The 23679-nt window shown below is 39.4% G+C and overlaps 1 protein-coding gene across 1 annotated transcript in view; it reads left to right on the top strand.

Annotated features, from left to right (window-relative positions):
- mrps5 (mitochondrial ribosomal protein S5) overlaps positions 1–22795 on the top strand; it is a 135836-nt gene extending 113041 nt beyond the window's left edge. The window contains exons 6-11 of the mRNA XM_028820537.2: positions 5112–5202; positions 9199–9245; positions 9607–9664; positions 12802–12864; positions 17952–18088; positions 22440–22795. Of these exons, the coding sequence (XP_028676370.1) occupies positions 5112–5202; positions 9199–9245; positions 9607–9664; positions 12802–12864; positions 17952–18088; positions 22440–22664 (621 nt within the window). The 3' untranslated portion in view covers positions 22665–22795. The remainder of the gene's footprint in view (positions 1–5111; positions 5203–9198; positions 9246–9606; positions 9665–12801; positions 12865–17951; positions 18089–22439) is intronic.
- The last annotated feature ends 884 nt before the right edge of the window (positions 22796–23679 follow it).

Genomic DNA, 23679 nt, shown 5'->3' with positions numbered 1-23679 from the left:
TTGCCACTTTTGCCCATCAATCTACTCTCAATAACCAATAATGACAAAGCAGAAGCATGTTTTTAGAAAAGTTTTCAGGTTTATTAAAAATCAAAAACTGAAATCTCTCATTTACAAAAGTATCTAGACCCTTAATTCAGTACATGGTAGAAGCCACATTGGCAGCAATTTGAGTTTTCTTGGTGAGTCTGTACACGTTTTGCACGCCTGGATTTGGGCAGTTGATCCCAATCTTTCTGGCAGATTCTCCTGTGCCCCTTTAGATTGGATGGGAAGTGTCTGTAAACTGCCATATTTCTACACTTCTATGGGGTTTAAGTCTGAGCTATGGCTGGGCCACTCAGTGACCCTCAGGGACTTGTCCCCATTCCACTCCAGTGTTGTCTTGGCTGTATGTTTCGTGTCATTGTCATGATGCAAGGTGAACCATTGCCCCAATCTGAGGTGCTGTGCACACTGGAGCAGGTTTTCTTTAAGAACATCTCTGGATTTGGCTGCATTCATCCCTCATTCTGGTCTGACCAGTCTCCTATCTCCATAGCATAATGCTGCCACCACCATACTTCACAATAGGGATGCTATTAGGCAGGTGATGAGCAATGCCTGGTCTTCAATGGACATAGTGCTTGGACCTCTGCTCAAGGAGTTCAGTTATTGCCTTATTGGACCAGAGAATCTTTTTCCTCGTAGTCTGATTGTCTTTTAAATATCTTATGCCTTTTACTCCAGAGTGGTCTCTGTCTAGCTACTGTGCCATAAACGCCCTGTTGATGGTGTGATTCTGAGGTGGCCATCCTTCTGGCGGGTTCTCCCTATCTCAGTAGAGGAGTTCTGTTAGAGTGACCATTGGGTTCGTCCTTGCCTGACCAAGGCCCTTCTTGCCTGGTTACTCCATTTGGCCAGAATGCCAACTCTAAGAAGAGTTGGAATTCCGTTTCACAATTCTTGAGGCCACTGTTCTCCTGGGGACACTCAAAGATTTAGAAATGGTTTCATCTCCATGCCCTGATCTGTGCCTACCCCCAATTTCATCCTAAAGATCTGCAGAGAGTTCATTGGAGTTCAAGTCATGGTTTTTGTTGTGAAATGCGGGACCTTCTGTACAAAAGTACAGGTGTGCCTTTCTAAATGATGACCAGTCAATTCAGTTTGCTCCAGGCGGATTCCAGTTCAGTTCTGGACAAATCTCAAGGAGAATGAAAAGCAAACAGGAGGCACCTGAGCACAATTTGGAGTGCCAAAGCAAAGGGTCTGAATACTTCTAAGAATGAGAGATTTCAGTTTTTGGTTTTTAGTACATTTGAAAACCTTTATGAAAATCCATTCTCATTTTCATTACGATGTTATTGAGTGTAAACTGATGGGCAAAAAATGATATCTACAACACAATAAAGTCTGCAGAAAGTGAAGTGGTCTGAATGCTTTCTGAACCCACTGTACATACACATGCAATCCACAAAAAAAGAGAAATACTGTATGAGGGTTGTCTCACTGAAATATTTATTTAAGAAGTATGGTGGACAGCTTCCCTGAGGAGCTGCAGTATGTGCTGTGACACCACCCAAGACCTGCTCAGTCTGAGGACTCTGTTCTGTTTACTTCTGTGATTGATCCGCCTTTACCAGTTGTATTTGCCTTAGGCAGACCCATAGATATTTTTATGAACTCCGCAAATTTCAAGATTAGGTTCCTCTTTGAAAATGTCTGGGTATTGTTCTGCCAGTGTGACGTGGGTCATGCATTTAAGAAATGCTAATCTCAGTGTTTGTTAACCAGTTGTCTACTCTGGGTAGCTTGAATGACCTGGGTCTTTTTATATTTGTGCCCCTTCAACCTACTTGTCATCATTATGTTTGTCTGTCCACCTGGAACAATTTTGTTGAAACGTCCCCCTTACTCTTCAAAGAAATTTACCGGTAAAGTTAAGTAATAGTAATTGTAGGATCATTGTCTCATAATACGATTCCTTCTGAAGCTTTCATTATGGTCAGAAATTGTGTGTTGTGCCACAAAACTACAGTAATCCCACTTCATTTTGATGGCCAATCATTGTGAAACATCAGAAGAAGCTGAAACTCTGCCCGTTTTTAAGGCATCACGCACTTACTGTCGTCATGCCTGTCTGACACATGGAACAGCTCCTCTCCCAGTGGGCCAATTTTGTTTAAATTTGCCCCTTGTATTCAAAGAAATTTGTCTCATTTGCATTGAGATATCTTGTTGTAGAAATTTTTAAAATTTCTAAACCTCCTGTTGAAGCACACTGGTGAATTTTACTTACTGTTACAAAAATATTTAATAAAGAAACATATGGTAACTGACAATTTGATGATGTAACTAAAAATTGATCAAACGTTTAAATCAATTAAATAGTTCCCAAATGCATGTGAATGTTACGCCATACATGCATTATCTAACTTGTTCAATTATTTTATCTAAAGACTTTACCTATCATACCAACCAACAATATAATATGTCTACACACCCTTGCCAAAATTGCAGATTTTGTGTTTTTATTATATACAAAAGTGACCCGCCTCCACCGAGATGACTGCATTACGTGAAGAGAAAAATGATCAACGTTGGTACTCACATTTACAGAAGATGCTGAAAGTGATCTCCTTGTGTGTCAATACATCTCTGTGTCCATTCCAGTATGTTCATGTTCACTCTTTAGTACAACTTGCCATACTTCCCGCATATCTATGGCTACTATTCGGGAGATTTTCCCTGATGAAATGATTATTAGCAAGGGTTTATGGCCACCACGATCGCCTGACTTAACAATGTGTGACTATTTCTTGTGGGGTCATTTAAAGGGCTACGTGTATGAGACAAATCTGCGGATTGTAAATGAACTGAAGTTGAACGTTGAAAATGCAATACAGAGAATTGATCCCATGATGTTGCAAAGAATGTACATTAACATGCTGTAACGGACACAGGGATGTATTGACACACAAGGAGATGTCTTTCAGCATCTTCTGTAAATGTGAGTACCAAATTTGATTACCGTATATACTCGCGTATACTACTACTACTACTACTACTACTACTACTATATACTACGCCCATTCAAAAATGAGATCCCTTACATTTTTTTTTTACTTTACATCTTCTTGCATCCTCCAATCACGCACCAGTTTCTCATACACATCGAATTTTGTTGCAGCAACGCAGTTACTAATTTCTTTCGCCGCTTCAACGACTTTTAATTTAAAACAAGCTTCATATTTTCTTCTGATCAAACGTTCCATCGTCGATAAGGGATGCTCTTATGATAAAGGTGTATACGGGTGTGTGGTACAAAAAACACAAAACAGTGCAAATGTCACTTTGGAATAGTTCAGGTATTACCGTGAGGTCATGTAGGCACAATGAATAGAAGAGGCTATGTGCTCCATGGTTACTCTCTCAGGTGGGCGTTAGCATATCATAATCTCTTGGACCAATAGTGTGACTTTTCCGCATTCGACTTATACGACCGACATTATAAAATACCGGAGATTATACGGTAAAATCAAGCCACACCTTATCCATGGGAGAACTTAAACGTGAGTATATATGGTATTTTTCTCTTCACCACGTAATGCAGTCGTCTCGGTGGAGGTGGGCCACCCTGTAGAATAGTAATAATAACTGCAGCTCACTACTCATAATAGTAAATGAGAGGAAGACATGGATTGAACCCGCAACCTCTTAATTTAGAAGCAGTCGTTCTTAACCACTATACCAGCCTTGCATTTGATATTTGAGCTTCGGATTTTACATATTGACAGCAACATGTACATTGAATAGTTTCTTTTTCTTTGGTTATATTCTTGAATAAAGGTGCACTTGTTTTGTTATACCTTTTGTGAAAGTATTTATTCGATATTTGAACTTCAGTCTTCACACAGTATACATTTCACGTCAACATTTTATCAATTATACATGAAAAAAGTTTCTGTTTTAGTTACATGTTCAGCATTTCTTGCCTCACATTTCCTGTCATCCTACATTTATCCAGATTGTTGTAGACACGGAACACACATGAACTGTATGTATTCCAAATAACAATATATTATTTACCCTCTACAATTCAAGGCACCTCACACTCAGATAAACACACTTGAGCTGGGAGTGGGATGGGATAGCAAGCTGATTGTGCTGATCGACATATTTGCAAAACAAAAGACGCTGATGGACAGGGGCGAAGGAATTTAAGGTGGCCTGCCATTACAACTTTTTTCATAGGCTTCAGGGATTCTAGTGTAAAACAAATTAAACTAAGAGGAGTCCTGTCAGAACTCATTCCATCTTTCTTGCAAAATTGCAGTCTATACAAAGAAAAGAACAAAGACAAGAAAACCTGGTTGAGCAATTTAGAAGTGACTTATAAGTTTACTCAGTTTCCCTGTATCTGATATTAGATAGATAAGATAGATAGATAGATAGATAGATAGATAGATAGATAGATAGATAGATAGATAGATAGATAGATAGATAGATAGATAGATAGATAGATAGATAGATAGATAGATAGATAGATAGATAGATAGATACTTTACATAACTATTACATTTTGTCTAAAGAGCTGAAGCCGTTCATTGTGTCAAATGCAGTATACAAAATAAGAGGATATCAGGTAGCTGCAAATACCTTTTCTTAGTATTCTAATAATTAATATGTTACATGAAATGTGGGGCATATGTTTAAATCAGAAAACATGAATCATTTATCTCTGGAGGGCAAAATACACAAGGTTGGTAACTGATGATACATTTGTGCTCGTGTGGTTATTTTATTAATAACAATGAGAGTCAGCAATGCAGAGCCCAGCACTCCTGCTTTTTCCTTCCCTAGTGGCAACATGGCTGGAGTTTGTGGCCGAGATTAAATTTACTTCGTGTTTACAGTCCAAAATTGAGTTAGCCTCTGGTACCACGCGTCTCGTTAATTATAAACAGTTTTGACATGGAAATCTCACAATATAATGAAATTCTTCATCTTTTTAATGTTCAAGTGCACTGGCATGTACTGTATAAGCCCTGTGTACTATAAATTTAGTTCCTGTGAAAAGGTGCTTAGCAGCATAGACATATTACCCATTTGCCTCTTCTGTTTTACAGGTGAAAAGTGTATTTAACATGACTGCAAAAGAAGGAAGAAAGAGATCCATCAGTGTCCTGGTGGCTGTGGGAAATGGAAATGGTTCAGCAGGTAATTAGTAGGCAGCAGACAAAAGATCATGCCACTCTGGAGCAGACCCACTGTGTAAAACTGACTGATGTAAAAGATTTCAAGGACCTGGGAAAATAGAGCTTGAAGTGAAATTTTTAGAGAACAGAAATGGAATAAATTTAACAATCTTTGTTTGATGGCCCACAAGGCTGAATGTGTGCCCCTTCAAAGTACATGCGACCTTTTCCTAAACTTTGCCAAGCTTAAATACCATAGAGTGTAGCTTCTACATGTCAATGAGTGATTCTATAGTCTGATTCCCTCTGTCTCCTGTGAGGTTTATTACTGTAGAAGTTCCTCTGTTCATTATTTAGGATCACCTACTTACTTATAGTTAATTGTGGTGTGTATGGATGTTTAAAAATATCTGCTCTGTTGTGCCCCACATGTAAAGCTGTATCTGTGAATGGACAGCTGCAGTAAGAAATCTGAGACTTCCATATATACAGTACCACCTTCAGAAAACATTCAGACCCTCTCACATTCTGTTATGTTGCAGAAGAACTTGTAAAAGATGAATGAATGAAGAATGCCAATTGTATTACTTTATAGTGCCCAGTATGTAACAGCTTTACCCGCATGTGAACAGCTACCTCAATCCAAGAGACTTACTCACAAACCAAACAATTGTCTTCAGACTTTTAAGTGTCATGCAGCACCTGTACCTTTGCCAAAGCAGGTGCCTGCTCTCTATGCTGCTTCATTCTGAAGGTGTCCCTTCTCAGCTGCTGATCCCTGCACTCATGACAAGCTTGTAACATCATACCTTGGCCCAGACAAACAGTATAAACTAGTTATTGCAATTAGGTCAAAATTCATAAAACACAGTAAAACCAATAGTAGCAAAAAGCAGGAAATGTTTTTCAAAAGAATATTTTAAGGATGCTTTCTGTAAGAACACGGATGATGATGAAGAGCCTGGGTGCATACAGGCTTAAACAGTTTCTTCAGTCCATAGTCCTTTTAGCTGCCAAATTCAGGAGGAATGCCCACTTCTTGTTTGGGTGATGGTGGTGGTCTTTTCTCCCTTGCTGTTTCTCTTTTTCTCTGCAGCATGCATCCCAAGCTTAAAGGTCTCTCTCCACATGATTACAGGAATGATCAATAATCTTAAAACCACCGTCATGTTTACATTACAAAATTATGTTCTTTTCCCAGGCTGATGCCCATGCCCATCTTGTTTACTCTAAGCTAATAAATAAGGTTATTCTTTCAAAGATATCCAAAGATATGAAGTAAAAGGTAAAGGTCAAAGTTTAAATTGATTTCTAGCAGTCTGCACTCCTGTCAGTTAAAAGATTGAAAATTTTAAATATAAATTTTAACTGGTAAATTAGAGCTTGCTTGGGCACTTACGGTATCTACGGCTTATTTGAGAAGTTCCATCCGGGTTAATCAGTCTGAGTTTTTCTTGCAGTATGTCTCAAAAACACAATTCATTTCAAAAAGTGTTTCTGCAGTCTTCAACATGGCTTGTTTCCATCACCATACATTTGGCCATTTCCTTGGTGTACTTTGCCCAGATATATCTGAGTGGGCATTTCTCCTGCTATCACAGTTTTTTCATCCCATATCCAAAAGATATATTCATTGTGCAAAAATAAAGCCACATCTGGACATACAGTGGATTCACAAAGTGTTCACAATCTTTATTGTATTGTAGATTTAACTTTAAATGGGTAACTATGCCATTTCTGCCCATCAGTCCTCCCTCACTCAGTACGCCATAATGACAAAGTGGCACAATATGTTTTCAGAAAGGTTTGCAAATTTATTAAAACTCCAAAACTGAAATTTCTCCTTCCTAGAAGTATTCAGTATTTGTTTTAATTTTTTTTGAGATGTGCCTGGAACTTGATTGGAAGAAGTTTGGAACCACCTGGACATTTCCTAGAATTGGCAGTTTGGCCAAACTGAATAACTGGGCAAGAAAGACCTTATTTAAGGAGATTTCCAAGACTCCAAGGGTTATTCTAACAGAGTTTCAGAAGTACTCTGCTGAGATGGAAGAACCTGTCAGAAGGACAACCAGCTCAGCAGCGCCCCACCAATCTGGTGTTTATGTTGGAGTAGCTTACTCCTGCTTAGAGTTTGCCAAATGTCATTTAAAGGATTCAGAGAGCCGGATGAAAAAGGAACAAGATTTTCTGGTCTGATGAGCCAAAAATGTAACTCTTTGGGCAGAACTCCAAGCACTGTATATGTGCTGAAGACCAGGCCCTGCTCATCACCTACTACAGATAAACACGGTTGTTGATGGCAACATCATGCTGTGGGAGTGATTCTCAGCAGCAGGCACAGGGTAACTGGAGAGTGAACGAAAGATGAATGCAGCCAAATACAGAGCGGTCCTTTGAAGAAACCTGCTCCAGGGTGCATGCCACCTCAGACTGGGGTGATAGTTCACCTTTCAGCATGGCAGTAATCTGAAGGATGCAGCCAAGGCATTGCTGCAGTGGCTTCAGGACAAGTCTCTCAATATTCTTCAGTGGCCCAGACTTTAACCCCATCAAACATTGGGTCATGGGCTGCCGCCAGCGGGTTGCAAGCAGCCATTGTTTATAATGGTAATGGGTCACGAGTGAGTCATAAACTGGGTTGTCATTCTGATGGGAATGCTCAACTCACCAAGGGGAATCACCCACCAAAAACTCAATGCCCCCTCCCCATTATGAACCACGCTCTACTCACCTAGTTGACATAACCTCACCCTGCTTCGATGGCCATACTCGGACAAAATGCAATGATAACACTAAATTCACCAATTCTGACGATAGCGCTAAATGCACCAATCACACTAAAGTATCCAAGGGTGAACCCTCTCCAGCACAGACGATAAGCACCAAGGGGGTGGACATGAGCACTCCAACAATCAAGTTAAATTTTTTCCCAAGGAGGACCCTCATCCATTTCACCAAGGTGGACCCACAGGTGGGTCGCTAATAATCTTCCATCAGAAAAACTGAGTCAAAACCCCAAAGCTTGAGAAACATTATGTGGAGAAAACTGAAGATGACAGTTTACAGACGGTTTCCATCCAATCCAATGGCGCTCGAGAGGATCTGCCCTGAGGAATCGGCTAAACTGCCCAAACCCAGGTGTGTAAAGCTTGCTGAGGCTTACCAAAAATACTCACAACTGGAATTGCTGCCAAATGGGCTTCTATAAATTACTGAATTACCGGTCTGAATACTCCTAGGAAGAGAAATTTCAGTTGTTGACTTTGTGTCCTTCTTACGTATTGAGTGTAGATTTGATATCCAAAAATGGCAAATGTATCCATCTGAAATAAAATTAACAACACAATAAAGTGAGGAGAAAGTGAAGGGGTGTGAATGCTTTCTGGATCCTCTGTATGTGTCAAAAAGATAAGAGGCTGAATATCTTTTCAAGGCACTTTATCATTAAGATGTTTATAATAACCCTCATCCTCTTAACCATTTTTCTCCGGTGGTCTTTCTCTTTTGTCTGATGCTGTTATTATATTTCTTTCACTGCTCTGTGGGAGACGTGCCAGTAAGAATTGTATTGTAACACGCTGAGATAATTATAAAGTGGAACTTGAAAAATGGACTTCAGTTTGTTTGGAAATGGCCATTGTAAGCCTACCCAGGCTGATGAGCAGAAGCGATTGCATCTCTGAAGCCACTGCAGACGTTTTTAGTCCTTGGCATGTTGTTACCACAAACTTCAGTGATCCAGTCGTAAAAAGCCAAAGATTTAGTGCTTCGAGTGTGATAGTTAAATTAGATGGGAGCAGTAAGCGTGGACTTACTTTTTTCACATGCTGCCCCTGTGATTTGTATTTTTTGAATACAAATAAAAATAATAATAATCTTGTGTGTAAAGTTAGGTTAAATTTGCTTTCTGTTGTCTGTGTGGAGAGAATGCAGAATTAAAAATTGGTTTGCGAAAATGCTTTCTTTCCTCTCTACTGGCTGGACATTTTTAAATCTATTTTATTGTTGTTTGTAGGATTTGCAGTGGGAAAAGCGTCAGACAGAAGCATAGCCTTAAGGAAAGTAAGTTTTCTTTAAGATATTTTTACTGACAGCACTGCACCACACTGTTTAACTGTGCTACTTGAATGCATCAGCATCTCTGGGATGACACTGCACAAAAAAAAAACTGTTCCCTTGTCTATATTCCTCACACAGTTGTATTCTTCTGTGATCGAGTTAGAATAATGTCACTGTCCCTCTTTTGTGTCGTAAAAGGTGACTGGAGGAGACTGGTGTCAGGAAATGCATCCAGCTGTAAAGATTTTTGCTCCAGTACCCCTATGAGTTGGTGGGGCAACGGGGTGAACCTGAACAATGGCTATTAACTATTTCAAGCTGAAGTATTCTTCTAATTTTACTTTGTTTGTTTTATGCTGTCTAGGCCAAGAACCGAGCCATTCATTATTTGTACTACATTGAGCGGTACAACAATCACACTAGTAAGTAAACTCATTTGTTTGCTATGTGACAGATGTAACTAATACATAGCCCGCTTTCTTTAAAGCTAGCCATATTGCAGACTTGCTAACAAATTTTAAAGGATACAGTCATCATGCCACTGTTTGTTGTGTATTTGATTTGTTGCGTTGTGCTCTGTGTCTCTTGTTGGTATTCTACCACCATCACTTGATCTAGCTATCCATCCATCCATCCTATCCTACAGTATATGGCCTGAAGTCTGTGGACACCCCTCCAAATGATTGAGTTCCTAACAGGTTTGTCAAATGACATACAGTAACATAGCCATCCAATCTCCATTAACACTAGAATTACCAGAGCCTACGAAAAAACTCGTAGATCCGTCCCACCTTAAATCGCTTCACACTTCTCCATCAGCATCTTTTGTCCTGTAAATGTGTCGATAAGCAGCAAACAGCAAGTAGTCTGCTATCACATCCCCCACCGGCACACAGTTTTCTCAGCTCAAGTCTGTTTACCTGCGTGTGTCAGTAGCTTGGAGTTGTATAGAGTGAGAAGTCAAACAAAATGACACCTCTTATAAATACTATATCGTTATTTGGAACACATGCATTTCATGTGTGTTCCGTGTCTACAACAATCTATGTAAACACATCGTTAAAACAGAAATGTTTTTCATGTTTTAGTAATAATTGACAAAATGTAGACATGAAGTGTATAATGTGTGAAGCCTGAATTCCAAACTGCCTCTGGAAGCAATGCCAGCACAAGAACCCTGCGTCAGAAGCTTTGTGAAATGTGTTTCCATGGCCGAGCCTTTAATCACTCTGCTCAGTGCCAAGCTTCTCTTGGAGTGGTGTGAAGCATGACACCATCGGAGTCAGGAGCAGTGGAAATGTGTTCTCTGGAGTGATGAATCACACTTCCATTTCTGGTATTCTGACAGTCAAATATAGATGTTGTTGGATGCCAAGAGAAAGCTACCTCCTGGATGACATAGTGCCTTCTGTATAGTTTGGCACGGTTTAGGCTGGACCCCTTGGTTCCTGTGAAAGGTACTGTTAATGCTACAGCAAACCATTGACATTTTAGACAATCGTGAGCTTCCACCTTTGTGGCAACAGTTGTGAGAAGACCCTTTTCTGTTCCAGCATGACTGTACCCGTGTACACAAACCCAGGTCCATACACATGGAGGAAGTCCTTTGGCCTGTGCTAGGCCCTGACCTCAACCCTCTTGAACACCTTTGGGATGAACTGGAATACTGATGGCGACCTCACAAATGCTTATTTGGCTGTTTGGACACACACTCGTACAGACACACTCCCAAAATCTTGTGGAAAGAAGAGTGGATGCTGTTATAGGGGGGCCAGCTCCATATTAATGCCCATGGCTTTAGAATGGGATGTCCAACAAGCTTATATATGTGTGATGGTCAGGTGTCTACAGACTTTTGGACATGCAGTGTATCTGTCTGCCTGTTAGAAATCGGTTATTTCAAACAGTAATAACCATTTGCAACATACGTAATGTCTTGGTTATGTTTTTAACTTAATTTAATGGTACATTGATAAAAAAAAGTATACATTTCTGTGAAATACGTGAGTTTTGAATCCTAGTGTACATTAGACAGTTTTAAAGCAAGGTTTTTACTTTCTCGTTTTACAAAGTATATGGATAGTATTGGAATTGTCCAAAAATTTGATTTCAAGATTTTGATGAATCTCAACGTTTCACTCCTCCATGAGTGCGAAAATACAATTTTTTGAATTATGTCTGTGTGTCTGTCTATGTGTAAACACAATAACTTAAGTGCGCTTTCACTTGGGTCAACCAAATTTTGGATACAAGTATTAGATACAAAGTGTAGATTTCTATTAACTTTTGAGCGATTTCCACTAACCGGAAGTGGTACTTTTTTATTCATGCAGCTGCAGAGTCCGAATTATTCAACTTTTATAATAATTGTTCAATATATTATTACCGTACATATGTTTAAGTTCTCCCACGGATAAGTCGGGACTTGATTTTACCGTATAATTTCCGGTATTTAATAATGTCAGTCGCATATGTCAAATGCGGAAAACTTCCACTATTGGTCCAAGAGATTATGATATGCTAACGCCCACCTGAGAGAGTAACCACGGAGCACACGGCCTTTTCTTTCTATGTATTGTGCCTACGTGACCACACGGTAATACCCGAACTATTCCGAAAAGATGTTTGTACCATTTTGTGTTTTTTGTACCTCACACCCTCATACACCTTTATCATAAGAGCATCCCTTATCTACGATGGGGTGTTTGATCAGAAGAAAATGTGAAGCTGGTTTTAAGTCGTTGAAGTGGCGAAAGAAATTAGTAACTGTAACAAAATTTGATGTGTCTGAGAAGCTGGTCTGAAGTTGGAGGAGGCAAGAAGATGTAAAAAATAAAGAAAAATTATGTTTCGTATTTTTGAACAGGCGTATAAGTCGGGGTTTGATTTTATGATCAATTTTTCGGGTTTCAAGACTCGACTTATACGCGAGTATATACGGTAATTTGATTTGATTTGTTGTTGATGGTTCGTTAATGTAAATAATTTAAAAATATAATCATTGTCTTGCGGTTTACTCCTCAAATATCCATCTCCATAGCTGAGTATACGAGAAAGTCTAGGGGAGACCACTCCCGAATTATTTTTTTATAATACAGTTTTAACCGAAATTCATTCAATAAAGTTGTCTATTTACATTTACTTATTTATTCGTGGCAATTTACCACATTTGAGATATACTTGGTTTCATTTTCTGTTTCTTTTTTCTTTCTTTCTTCAATTGGAGCCCAGGCCGATGAAGCGACTTGTTCGTGGTCACACAGTGTCAGTAGCTGGATTTGAACCCACAATATCAGGGTTTTAAAATTCAAAAGCCTTAAGCACTTCGTCCCACTGCATGCCATTGTGAGCATCATGTCAGCTACACAAAAGTTTATTTCAATAAAGTTTTGTACTAATTGAATCAGTACCACAGAAACCCTACCCCTACTGTTACATTCTACCGATGTCTTTCTTATTTGGTGAGACTCAGGACATTTTGATTACCCCTTATTCATTAAGCTCCATTTGTCACTAATGACTTCTTTCAGCTATTTTTTTTTCTTTATTTCATATACAGTATATCATGACGTGACGTCAACATTCAAGAAAACAACAATCCGAATGAAGAAGCAAAACCCAGGTAAATGTGATCATCATTACAGTGAAGATATGACAGCAATTTGGTGAAATTATTTTTGAAAAGAACGACTAGCCTTTTTCAATTCTGTCCCATGATGCTGTTGTTCAGTTTGCTGACATAGATGCATGTGTACCCTTTAGCTGCCTCTGTGTCTAAGACCAAATAAATTAGACACTTAATCTCTTGTATTATTCCACTGGAGGAGTTCGGATTACAAAAGCATCACCTTAGCACAGGCATCGCATTGTTTGATGCGTTAGTAACTGTTCCGCTAAGGTTTTTGAGTGTCACAATAGTGTGATGCCACATTAATTGCTGCCATTGTATTTGATTTTAAAACACGGCTGCCACTTCTGTATTTGTTACCTTGGACATTAGGTGAGTCCTTTAGAGAGCCTGCAGCAACGCCAAAGATCAGCCCACTGAAGACTGAGTGTCATATATCTTATAAGGTTTACATAAAGTCGTAGTGACTGAATCTGAGTCCCGGGAGACCACTATACATGCTGGATTTTTCTTCCAATTGGTTTATTAATTAAAAAGAACATTTTTTTTTCTCTTAATAAAACATGCAGTCTAATTAGGTGGTCTTTTCCTGCCTTTCTGCTCACAGTCTGTAATCTTGGAATATTAATAGTACAGTTTATTACTTCTCTATGAATTGAAAATGGTGCTTATTGCTGTTTAGTCTCCAACACACTTAAGGCAGTGATGACCCCCAACAGTATATTCTGTATGATTTCAGTGTTTGGCTAACCCTTATTAACAGAGGACATTTCACACACTGGACAATATGTGCCTAAAATTAATCAATACAAAATAAGACACAGGCTCATTGTAACATCATTTAAATATGAAAAAAAAACCACATTAATGTTGCGATTTCAGGGTCTACTTGTAGTTATGCATCATGTCCCCAGGAATAAATAAGGAGAAACTTCAGTTACATTGCAGCTTATAGCATTTTGTTTATTGGTGTTGGGCTCTGCCCTGACTTGGCAGGAAAACAGGTAAAAATCATAGTCAAAATTCAGGCAAGACACAAAGATTAATCACAAAGAGAATACACCCAAGGCTTCTGAAGGATATATCCGGAGATCAGATCAAACTGAGTTGACAAACACTGACCATATATCCCCTTATGCTAATGAACTCGAGGTCACGCTACTAGAAACATAGAATGTGACCCTGACAATGGCACTCAAAATGGCCTTCACTATAGGAAAAGGCTAAAAGACCCCAAAGTTCAGCCCAGATCATGACATGAACCCTTATCAAAGACGTGTACGCCTCCAGACTCCTCCATCTGGTTTCAAGGAAAACCATTATGAAACCAACCCAGAAGGAGAGGGGTGTGAAGGACATTAAACTTGACCCAGGTGTGGTCCTCTGGACTATATCCCTTCCAATGCACCAAATATTCCATTGTCGACCCTCGCCTTCCAGAATTCACCAGGTGGTGTTCGTCATATTTCTCAGTACTGTCTATAATAGAAAGAGCTTTGCATACAAAGTGTTTAATATGGGCTGCTACATACTGGTCTTAACCTTGAAACAGATTGTGCATTTACTTGTATTGACCCCTGCTTTGTTTTGCTGGTACCATTTCTATTTTTTTTCCATCCTTGGATTTGTTTACTTTAGGCAAAACCTATTTTTGCCGCCTTCCCTTTTTTGACCTTAATATAGGGATGGACTGTGAATAGTTATACGCTGTGTTTTCTATATTTTAGCATGTATTGACTAGACACATAATAGTGATACAGATATAATAGATAAACGTAGGAACTTTTTGGGATGATTGATCTTTGTCTAGCAGTTACAATAATTATAAGATTTGCTTTGCTGCTTGGTTTGCCACATTACCTTCTAGAGCCGGTAAAGAGGGGTCTTTGTGGTCACCGTGGGCTCAAGTTGTAAACGCGTGAGGCGTGTCCTGTCAGACTGTTGTCATGGGTAAAAAACATTGACTGATAGAAGAATTGGGAAGAATGATGGGACCTGGATGGTGTTGTTCGAGGGGGTCAGAGGGTGCCATCTCATACTCTTCAATGCCCATTGGCCCAACAATGCCACAAGGAAGTGTGAAAAAAAGACGTAAGCACCAAGGCAAACAGACATTCTGAGTTCCACTCCAACGACTGTAGACGGGGGCTCACTGCGTAACATAAGAAGTCCTTCCACCTAAGCACTACACACTTTGAGTGTCTATAGTCTTCAACAAGAACTGCTGCTATCCATCCAGGTTGTATTTTGGGGTAAATGAAACACCAATGTGCAGGGCTGTGGAGTTAGAAACATTTATTTGGTTAATAGAGTTGGGGTCGGTAAAAATGTACTGACTCTTGACTCAGACTAAATGTAAATTATAATTTAATGTATTAAAATTTCCAATTTCACTTATGCTAATTCAGTTAACAATTTTTCCTCTAGCTTTTTGGTAAAATTGCATCCTCTTTTTTTAATTTTGCAGGTATTATTTTATAAGTAATATAAAAAGAAGCCACGGCAGCCTTTAAACCCAAACTTTAACAGGTTATGGTGCTTAAAAGTAGCATGCTGATTCATGATGACGGTATCTTGTATATTATGTGTGCGTTCAATTAACCTAGTAAATATGAGTCAAATTACAAAGAGAAGATCTGGAGTCGATGGAAGCTTAAACTGAGACGTCAGAATTGGAGCTGAAGGTTTAGTGTGTCGTCTGCATGGCCCTGCCAGTGTGTAATAGCTTTGCTTCAACTTCAGGCACCTTTTAGGAATTAAGAACATTTATTGTTAGAATTTATAAATATAACATTGTGTCCACTGCCCTGCCCTAATTGTTGTATACTTCATTTACTGTCTCTGAGTAAGTTAATGGCGACTGACGTGGGCAGTCAATCCTGGTTTGGTCTGACTATGGTCAGTCAGTGAAAGATGCCCAGGCCTGCCTGGAGGTTAAATTGAGGGTATTATAGATAAAGTAGGGTCCTTCTGTGACACCCCCATGACAATAACAGTGCACCTTTACTTTTTTTATTCTACAGTAAATATATTTAAAAATAAAAGAATTTTTGGTTTTGTTGTCCTGAGAACTGAGGTTTTCAAGTTTCCCTCTCCTCCATTCTTGACATTTTTGAAAGTCCAGCCATCTGGACTTATCACCAAGCTCAACGTTAGAGATTTACATTATGATATTGTTTATAAGGACGCTACCCTTCTACTAATTAGATATCTATGTTTGATTAGATTGTATGGATTTATTAATTTTTTTTCTTTGTTAACTTTTTTTTTGTGATCAAATTTTTACGTTTCTTACTTCTTATATATAAACATCTACACGTGGAAGTGTGTGTGTCTGTCTGTCCTGCCCAGAAGTGTGAGGCTACAGCATGAAGCTCAAAGAAAGCAACTCTGTCGCCAAAGTGAAACCACCGAGAAAAGAGAAACTCGTTTAGCCGCTGATACACAAGTGAGGCGAGCACATCGGCAAAACAAAACCGCAGAGGAGAGAGAAACTCACTTAGCCACTGATAGACAACAGAGGCAAGCATGTCAGCAAAACGAAACCATTGAGGAAAGAGAAGCTCGCTTAGCTGTTAATGCACAACCGATGCGATTGATTGATTGATTGAAGTGCCAGAATCCATGGTGTCTAGCAGCATGGGCTTACACAGCCTAATATTCAATAATAATCTTACTTAATCTGATTTGCTTTTTCTTTTCTTGTAACTTTCTCTTTGACATCTTGTAAAGCACTTTAAGCTACGTTCTTTGTCTGAAAATGTGCTATAGAAATAATTGTTTTATGCCTTAGCCCAATTTTTGGGCCTGTGCAGGCTGGTAGTCTGCCAGTTGAATTTGGGGCTAGGCTGCCTGGGGCGAGCCCTATGCAGTAGGCCAAGACCTATTAGCAGGGCAGGTCCGAGTTTTTATTTACAGGGTGAGTCAAAATTATGTTAACACTAATGGATTGCAGTAAGGAGACTGTGGAAGATTGTGGGTTCGCTTCCCGGTTCCTCCCTGTGTGGATAGCGCTTTGAGTACTGAGAAAAGCGCTATATAAATGTAATGAATTATTATTATTATCTCGACCACACCTTTCCAGGTCGATGGATAGGTTGTGGTGGACCATTGCCATGGCCTCCACACTCCCCTGATTTGACACCATGTGATTTCTGTTATGGGGTATGGTGTAGTAGCGCGTGTGTGTATAGCAGGAAAGTTTGTGATGGCAATGACCTGAAGTACAGAATACGGACTGTGGTATCATCTATTCCCCGTGAAATGTGTGTCCAGGCTTTAAGTGGTACTGTTGCTTATTGGTGTTTGTGTGTTGAACATGATGGCGAACAGGTTGAGACATTCCTGTAAATCATCTTGCACATATGAAGTATGTTTTGTGAATAAGTTGTTTCTGCCATTCAAATGTTAACATAATTTTGACTGTCCCTGTATTTATTTATTTATGTTTTGTAAATTTTAAGGCCTGTACTTAACAAAAGCTAGCCAGCATGAGAGTGGCAATCTGGTAACGTTGGCATTCTTTTTTAGTGTGTTTATTGTTTGGCTAGATCTTGTTATGGCTGGAAACTCTTACATCTAGTTAAATGAACAGGTCTTTATCTAATTAGCTTTACGTTGTGTGTTCTTGTTGTAAATTTTACTTTTTCAGTCCTCCTCCTGTTTAGTGCAGGGGGCTGATAGAAGTTGTACCTGTTCCTTTGAACAGACTGAAGACGTTCTTAGGTTAACCATTAAAGGACTATTGCAATCAAACATTATTTTTTTCATAGTACTTCTTCCAATTTGTTTATAGTGATGATCAAGAAATCTCATGTTGACATGGGGTAGGTAACATATTTAAAGAGCATTATTTTTGGGTGGAATATTCCTTTAAGTAAGTGAGTGCTAGGGATTTTGAGGTCATTACAGTCCAGGCACACACGCTGATTAAGGAATGTGTCCATACACCGTCAGAACAGTGTCCCATTCAGAAACTAGATCTATCGTCCTTGTAATTATAGTTTAGTAATAAGCTTGTCTGGCTGGATACTCTTAATCTTTACTAAGCAAATGTTTTTGTGGTGTTTTGTTTATTTTAGGTTATGGATTGCGCTGCCACAGAGCCATCATTACAATGTGCAAACTCATTGGCGTTCAGGACATGTATGCCAAGGTGTCTGGCTCTACAAATCTACTAAATATCACTAGAGCTTTATTTCAAGGGCTGGGCAAGCAGGTACTGTAAATTCATAAATATATTTTCTTCCCTATTTTTTTTCTGTTCTTTAATTAATAAGACAAAAGCAAAACCTTAAACATACTGTAAATATTTACATATCCATTACCGGTATATAACCTGTGACAGGAAACACCTCTGTGTGCTTACAATAACCTGGAACAAGGAATTCTACATTTCGAAACATTATCAAACTATAACTATTTTATTATACAAAATACACAAAGGGATGAAAGTGGAGAACAGAAATACATCAAATCAATAAAAGACAAAAGAAATCTTAGCTGCTCCTACAAACGTCTCACTATACAGGTTTCATTCCCTGTCAGACAGGAAAGGTGGCTTACCCAAAGTTTAACCCGCAGTGCAGAAATTATACAAGTCACGCCTATCCACCTTCCCAACTCTCTGCTAATCCCTTCTCACCTCTCAAACCTCTGTGCCCCACTGTCAACTGAACCTTTACCTTCTGTCTACTCTCGACTCAGAGCTCCTTGAACCACTGGCAAGGAACACCACTTTAAACCCCACCCAGGGAGCAGAAACACCCTTTGAAAATCACAGGCCTTCATACTAAATATAAAGACAAGATAGCACTAGAGAAGGTTAAGGTTTCTTTATTTAGTCATGTTTACACAAGAAAACATGAAATTTGCCTTCTCAGTTGCATCTAATAACAGACAGAATGAAATAAAACAGACAGATAGAAACAAGAAAGGTTAAGGTAAGGCAGTTAGATAATACATATTTACACCAAAAAAAAAAAGGTTACAGGATATCTATATCAAAACCTTAATCATTATCTGAAATATTTCTTATTGAAGAGTCGTATGGCACTAGGAAGAAAGGAGTTTCTGGAGCGATTTGTGTGGGTTTTCAAAGCGACTATCCTTCCTGATTTACTGAACTTTATTTCTACATGTAATGGATGACTGTCATCAGTTGAGATGATTTCCAATTTCTTTAACATTGCCCTCTGACACACACTCGACAAATCATCTACATCAGCCCCAATAACTTTAGCTGCATACTTTGTAATCTGCTGGAGCTTTTTAGAGTTTTGGTTTGTCAGACTATTAGATAGAGAGATAGATAGATAGATAGATAAATAGATAGATAGATAGATAGATACTTTATTAATCCCAAGGGGAAATTCACATGCTCCAGCAGCAGCATACTGATAAAGAACAATATTAAATTAAACAGTGATAACAATGCCGATAACAATGCAGGTATACAGACAGACAATAACTTTGTATAATAGTAACGTTTACCCCCCTGGGTGGAATTGAAGAGTCGCATAGTGTGGGGGAGGAACGATCTCCTCAGTCTGTCAGTGGAGCAGGACAGTGACAGCAGTCTATTGCTGAAGCTGCTCCTCTGTCTGGAGATTATCCTGTTCAGTGGATGCAGTGGATTCTCTATGATTGATAGGAGTCTGCTCAGCGCCCGTCGCTCTGCCATGGATGTCAAACTGTCCAGCTCTGTGCCTACAATAGAGCCTGCCTTCCTCACCAGTTTGTCCAAGCGTGCGGTGTCCCTCTTCTTTATGTTGCTTCCCCAGCACACCACTGCGTAGAAGAGGGCGCTCGCCACAACCGTCTGATAGAACATCTGCAGAATCTTATTGCAGATGTTGAAGGACGCCAGCCTTCTAAGGAAGTATAGTCGGCTATAAACCAGGCGATGAAACTGAAAGTGATCACAGACTGGATCAGACTGCGATAGATGGACAACATGAGGAGAAGGTGTAGAACAGAGTGACCAGGCTAAGGAGAGGATTGAACTATAAAGAAAGATTCAGTTTAATCCTGTGATTTACATTTTCATTTATTTTCTTGGCAGATGCTTTTATCCAAAGCGACTTACAAAAGTGGTAAACCTAAGTAACATTAGGCTAGGTAGGGCCTCTTTGTTCATCAAGTGTAATAGGACTGTTAACAAAAGTAGATTGCCTCAAGTGAAGAGATGTAATAACTAATAATTTACAATCAATACTGAAATTAAACAAATTAACTGACAATATAAAATATCTCCAAGCAAAGTTTTTTTCTCTCTTCATTTCGACAGATATTCATAGATCAGATAGGTCTTCAGTTGTTTATTAAATACATTGAGGGAGCCAGCAGTTCAGATGGAGGTGGGCAGCTCATTCCACCAAGTGGTAACTACACAGGAAAAGAGTCTGAGTTGAAACTTGATACCACGTAGAGGTCATCACCAGACACTGTTCCCTGGCAGACCTGAGTGGGCGAGCAGGCGTATAGCACTTCACCAGTGTCTCCATATATTCAGGTGCTGACCCATTTCAGGGATTTGAACTTGATGTGTGGTGCTCCAGGGAGCCAATAATGTAGTGACCTGAAGAGAGAAGTGACGTGCCCATCTCAAGTGGTTAAATACAAGATGGGCCTCTGCATTCTGGATCAGCTGCAGTGGCTTGATAGGGCATGCGAGTACTCCTGCCAGGAGCAAGTTGCAGTAGTCCAGACATGACGAGACCAAAGAGTCAATGATGGCGTCAGAGTCATGGAGTCGGCTTTTTTTGATTGGAGTCACTCCAGACTTCCACTCTAGGAATCAAATCTCAAGTGCTTTGATAATCAGGAACTCTGCTTTTGAAAACTCCAGCACATCCACCTTCATTCACCCAGATTATATATAAGTTGAGGGTGTGCATTGGGATTTGCAATATTATAAATTAATGATTACCAACCAATAGAATCATGATATCTCCAATACAACTACCTTTACAAACTTGGCATGGGCATGGTAGTTGTTTTTAACGTAACCAAAGTGAATATTAAGAATGTTGTGACACACAAAGTGTCAAGGATTGTTGTAAGCACTAAAACCACCAGGAGATATTTGAGAAATGAGAAACTGTGGTCAAATAATAGGCAAGGGATCAGAATACTGGAGGAGTCAATATAAGATCAAGTAACCAGAATCAAAGGGCAAAACAAAAATCTAAAGTTTGAATTAGAAAAGGAGCAGAACCAGAACTCAAAATCCTCACGCTAGAGTCGACAAACAATAGCTATGAAGATCACACAGGATTAATGCATAGTGCGATCATCATCTTATTTAATCGGTATAACGTTGGAGTGACAATCGAGGTTACATGACATTCAGAATGTCACATAAATAAAGAAAACTAATGCCTTACTGAAAGTCAACTTTTAAACTTCAAAGCAAAATGTGAAAGTAATATCAGAACTGAATTCCTCTTGAGTAAAACCCCATATTCTTCTTCTTTCGGCTGCTCCCATTAGGGGTTGCCACAACGGATCATCTTGTTCCATCTCTTCCTGTCCTCTCCATCATCTGCATGTCCTCTCTCACCACATCCATAAACCTTCTCTTAGGCCTTCCTCTTTCCTGGCAGCTCTATCCTTACCACCTTTCCCCCAATATACCCCTCATCTCTCCTCTGCACATGTCCAAACCAATGCAATCTCACCTCTCTGACTTTGTCTCCCAACCATCCGACCTGAGCTGACCCTCTAATGTCCTCATTTCTAATCCTGTCCATCCTTGTCACACCCAATGAAAATCTTAGCATCTTTAACTCTGTCACCTCCGGCTCTGTCTCCTGTGCCACCGTCTCCAGCCCGTATAACATAGCTGGTCTCACTACCGTCCTGTAGACCTTCCCTTTCACTCTTGCTGATACCCGTCTGTCACAAATCACTCCTGACACTCTTCTCCACCCATTCCGCCCTGCCTGCACTCTCTTTAAACCTCTCTTCTTGATTAAAAACCCATAATAGACAAAAATATACAGTACATGTAAATAAATGTTAACAATAAAAAAGGTGACAATTGAACTGCTTAAAATTATGAAAGGGAATTAGTAAAGTGGATCTCAGGCTGTTCATTTAAAATTAATTCTTCAACAAGAACACAGCTGGAAAGTTATTAAGGGCAAATTTTGCACCGACATTAGGAAGTTTTTCTTTACACGAAGAAACAGACACGTGGCATGAGTGACCAGAGAGACTTGTGGACCTTCAGTCTTACCTCCATGTTATTTTGGAGAATCTTGGTGAATAGGATTGGGGTTACTGAGAGGTATGAGGAAAGACTGAAGGTTGGCCTAAATTGCCTGCTCTCGTCAAAGTTGTTCTGCTATTCTGAAGTGACTCTCACAGTACTTTGTAATTAATACAGAATGATGAGGACAGTGACATTTAAAATGAGCACAAATGAACACAGGCAGGGGATTTCAAAAAATCACAGGGAACAAACTTTCTGCAAGGTTGAGCCTGAGTGAACATTTGCACACAAGTGTCAAAATAGTCCCCCCAATGTAACACCACCTGCTTCATTCAACTCTGTTTTCTTCCAGGAAACACACCAGCAATTGGCTGACAGAAAGAAGCTACACGTTGTAGAATTTCAGGATGCTTACGGCTCCCTGCCAATTGTCGTGGCTTCGCCCAAAGGTGCTGTAAGAAGTGATCCGGAACCCGAGGATGAAATCCCAGATACAAAGCTGGACTGGAATGAAGTTAAAGCGGCTCAGGGAATGACGCGTTCTTCCTGGGCTAACCTTAAAAGAACCATCTGGTGATCGTTGTCATTAAAAAGTGGACTTGCGACCTCCCTTTGAATTCTGCATGAAATGTCTGTACACTTCTGATTTTTTTTTTTCTCCAGCTTTTGCTGCTCAATTGGAAAATAAATCAAACATTTTTGTAAGTAGTTTTTGAGTTGTTTTCACGGTATGAAAAACATTAGCATTTAGGACCGTCAGCTTTAGTAAACCTTCTGCCTGCAGTTTCTTTTGTCACTTTCTACTCGGCGAGTCTGTCTTCATTTCAATTCAGTGACATCATTGTGAACACCTTATGGCGGATTCCGGCTGTGACTTAGAAATGAATTCTTTAACCAAAACAAGGTGACAATACCAGGCAATTTTCACACAAACATTAGGAATTTTGTCATTCATTCAGAGAACAGTAGACACATGGAATAAGTGACCAAAGTAGTGTTGTAGAGAATAGGACTTTGGGGACCTTTAAATCTTAACTTGAGGTTATTTTGGACCAGTTAGGTGGGTGGGATGGATGGGCTTGTTGGACTGAATGTCCTGTTCTTGTCAAAATGGTCCTAATGTTTAGTCTCCCCTAAAGTGCCATAGTGTGGCACCTGCAAAGGGAGGATAAGCTGGGGCCAGGAATGATGTGCCCTATAAGAAGAAGTGGCCTGGAGTGTGCACATTTATTTTCATGCGGGCAGCAAGTTCTTAAAATTAACAGTTTTTGAGTGCCAGTATTAGCAATGCATTTCTGTATGTAAGACAAAAAAAAATCACACATATGATTATTTACTGTATTGGGTATTTAAGTATTTAAAAATTAACTGAACTGATATAGCAATGTTTATTTCTAATCAACATGTCACTAAATATTCAAACATGTTCTCTTCTGACCTTTTCTATCTCTCTCTCTCTCTCTCTCTTCTCTCTCTCTCTCTCTCTCTCTCTCTCTCTATATATATATATATATATATATATAATTTTATATATATATATATATATATATATATAAAATCTAATGTCTGTCTGTCGGTCCACTTTTCACGAG

Source organism: Erpetoichthys calabaricus, chromosome 15, assembly GCF_900747795.2.
Source record: "Erpetoichthys calabaricus chromosome 15, fErpCal1.3, whole genome shotgun sequence".
NCBI lineage: Eukaryota > Metazoa > Chordata > Cladistia > Polypteriformes > Polypteridae > Erpetoichthys > Erpetoichthys calabaricus.
Note: the sequence above shows the minus strand (reverse complement) of the source record. Positions and strands in the feature narration are given on the sequence as shown.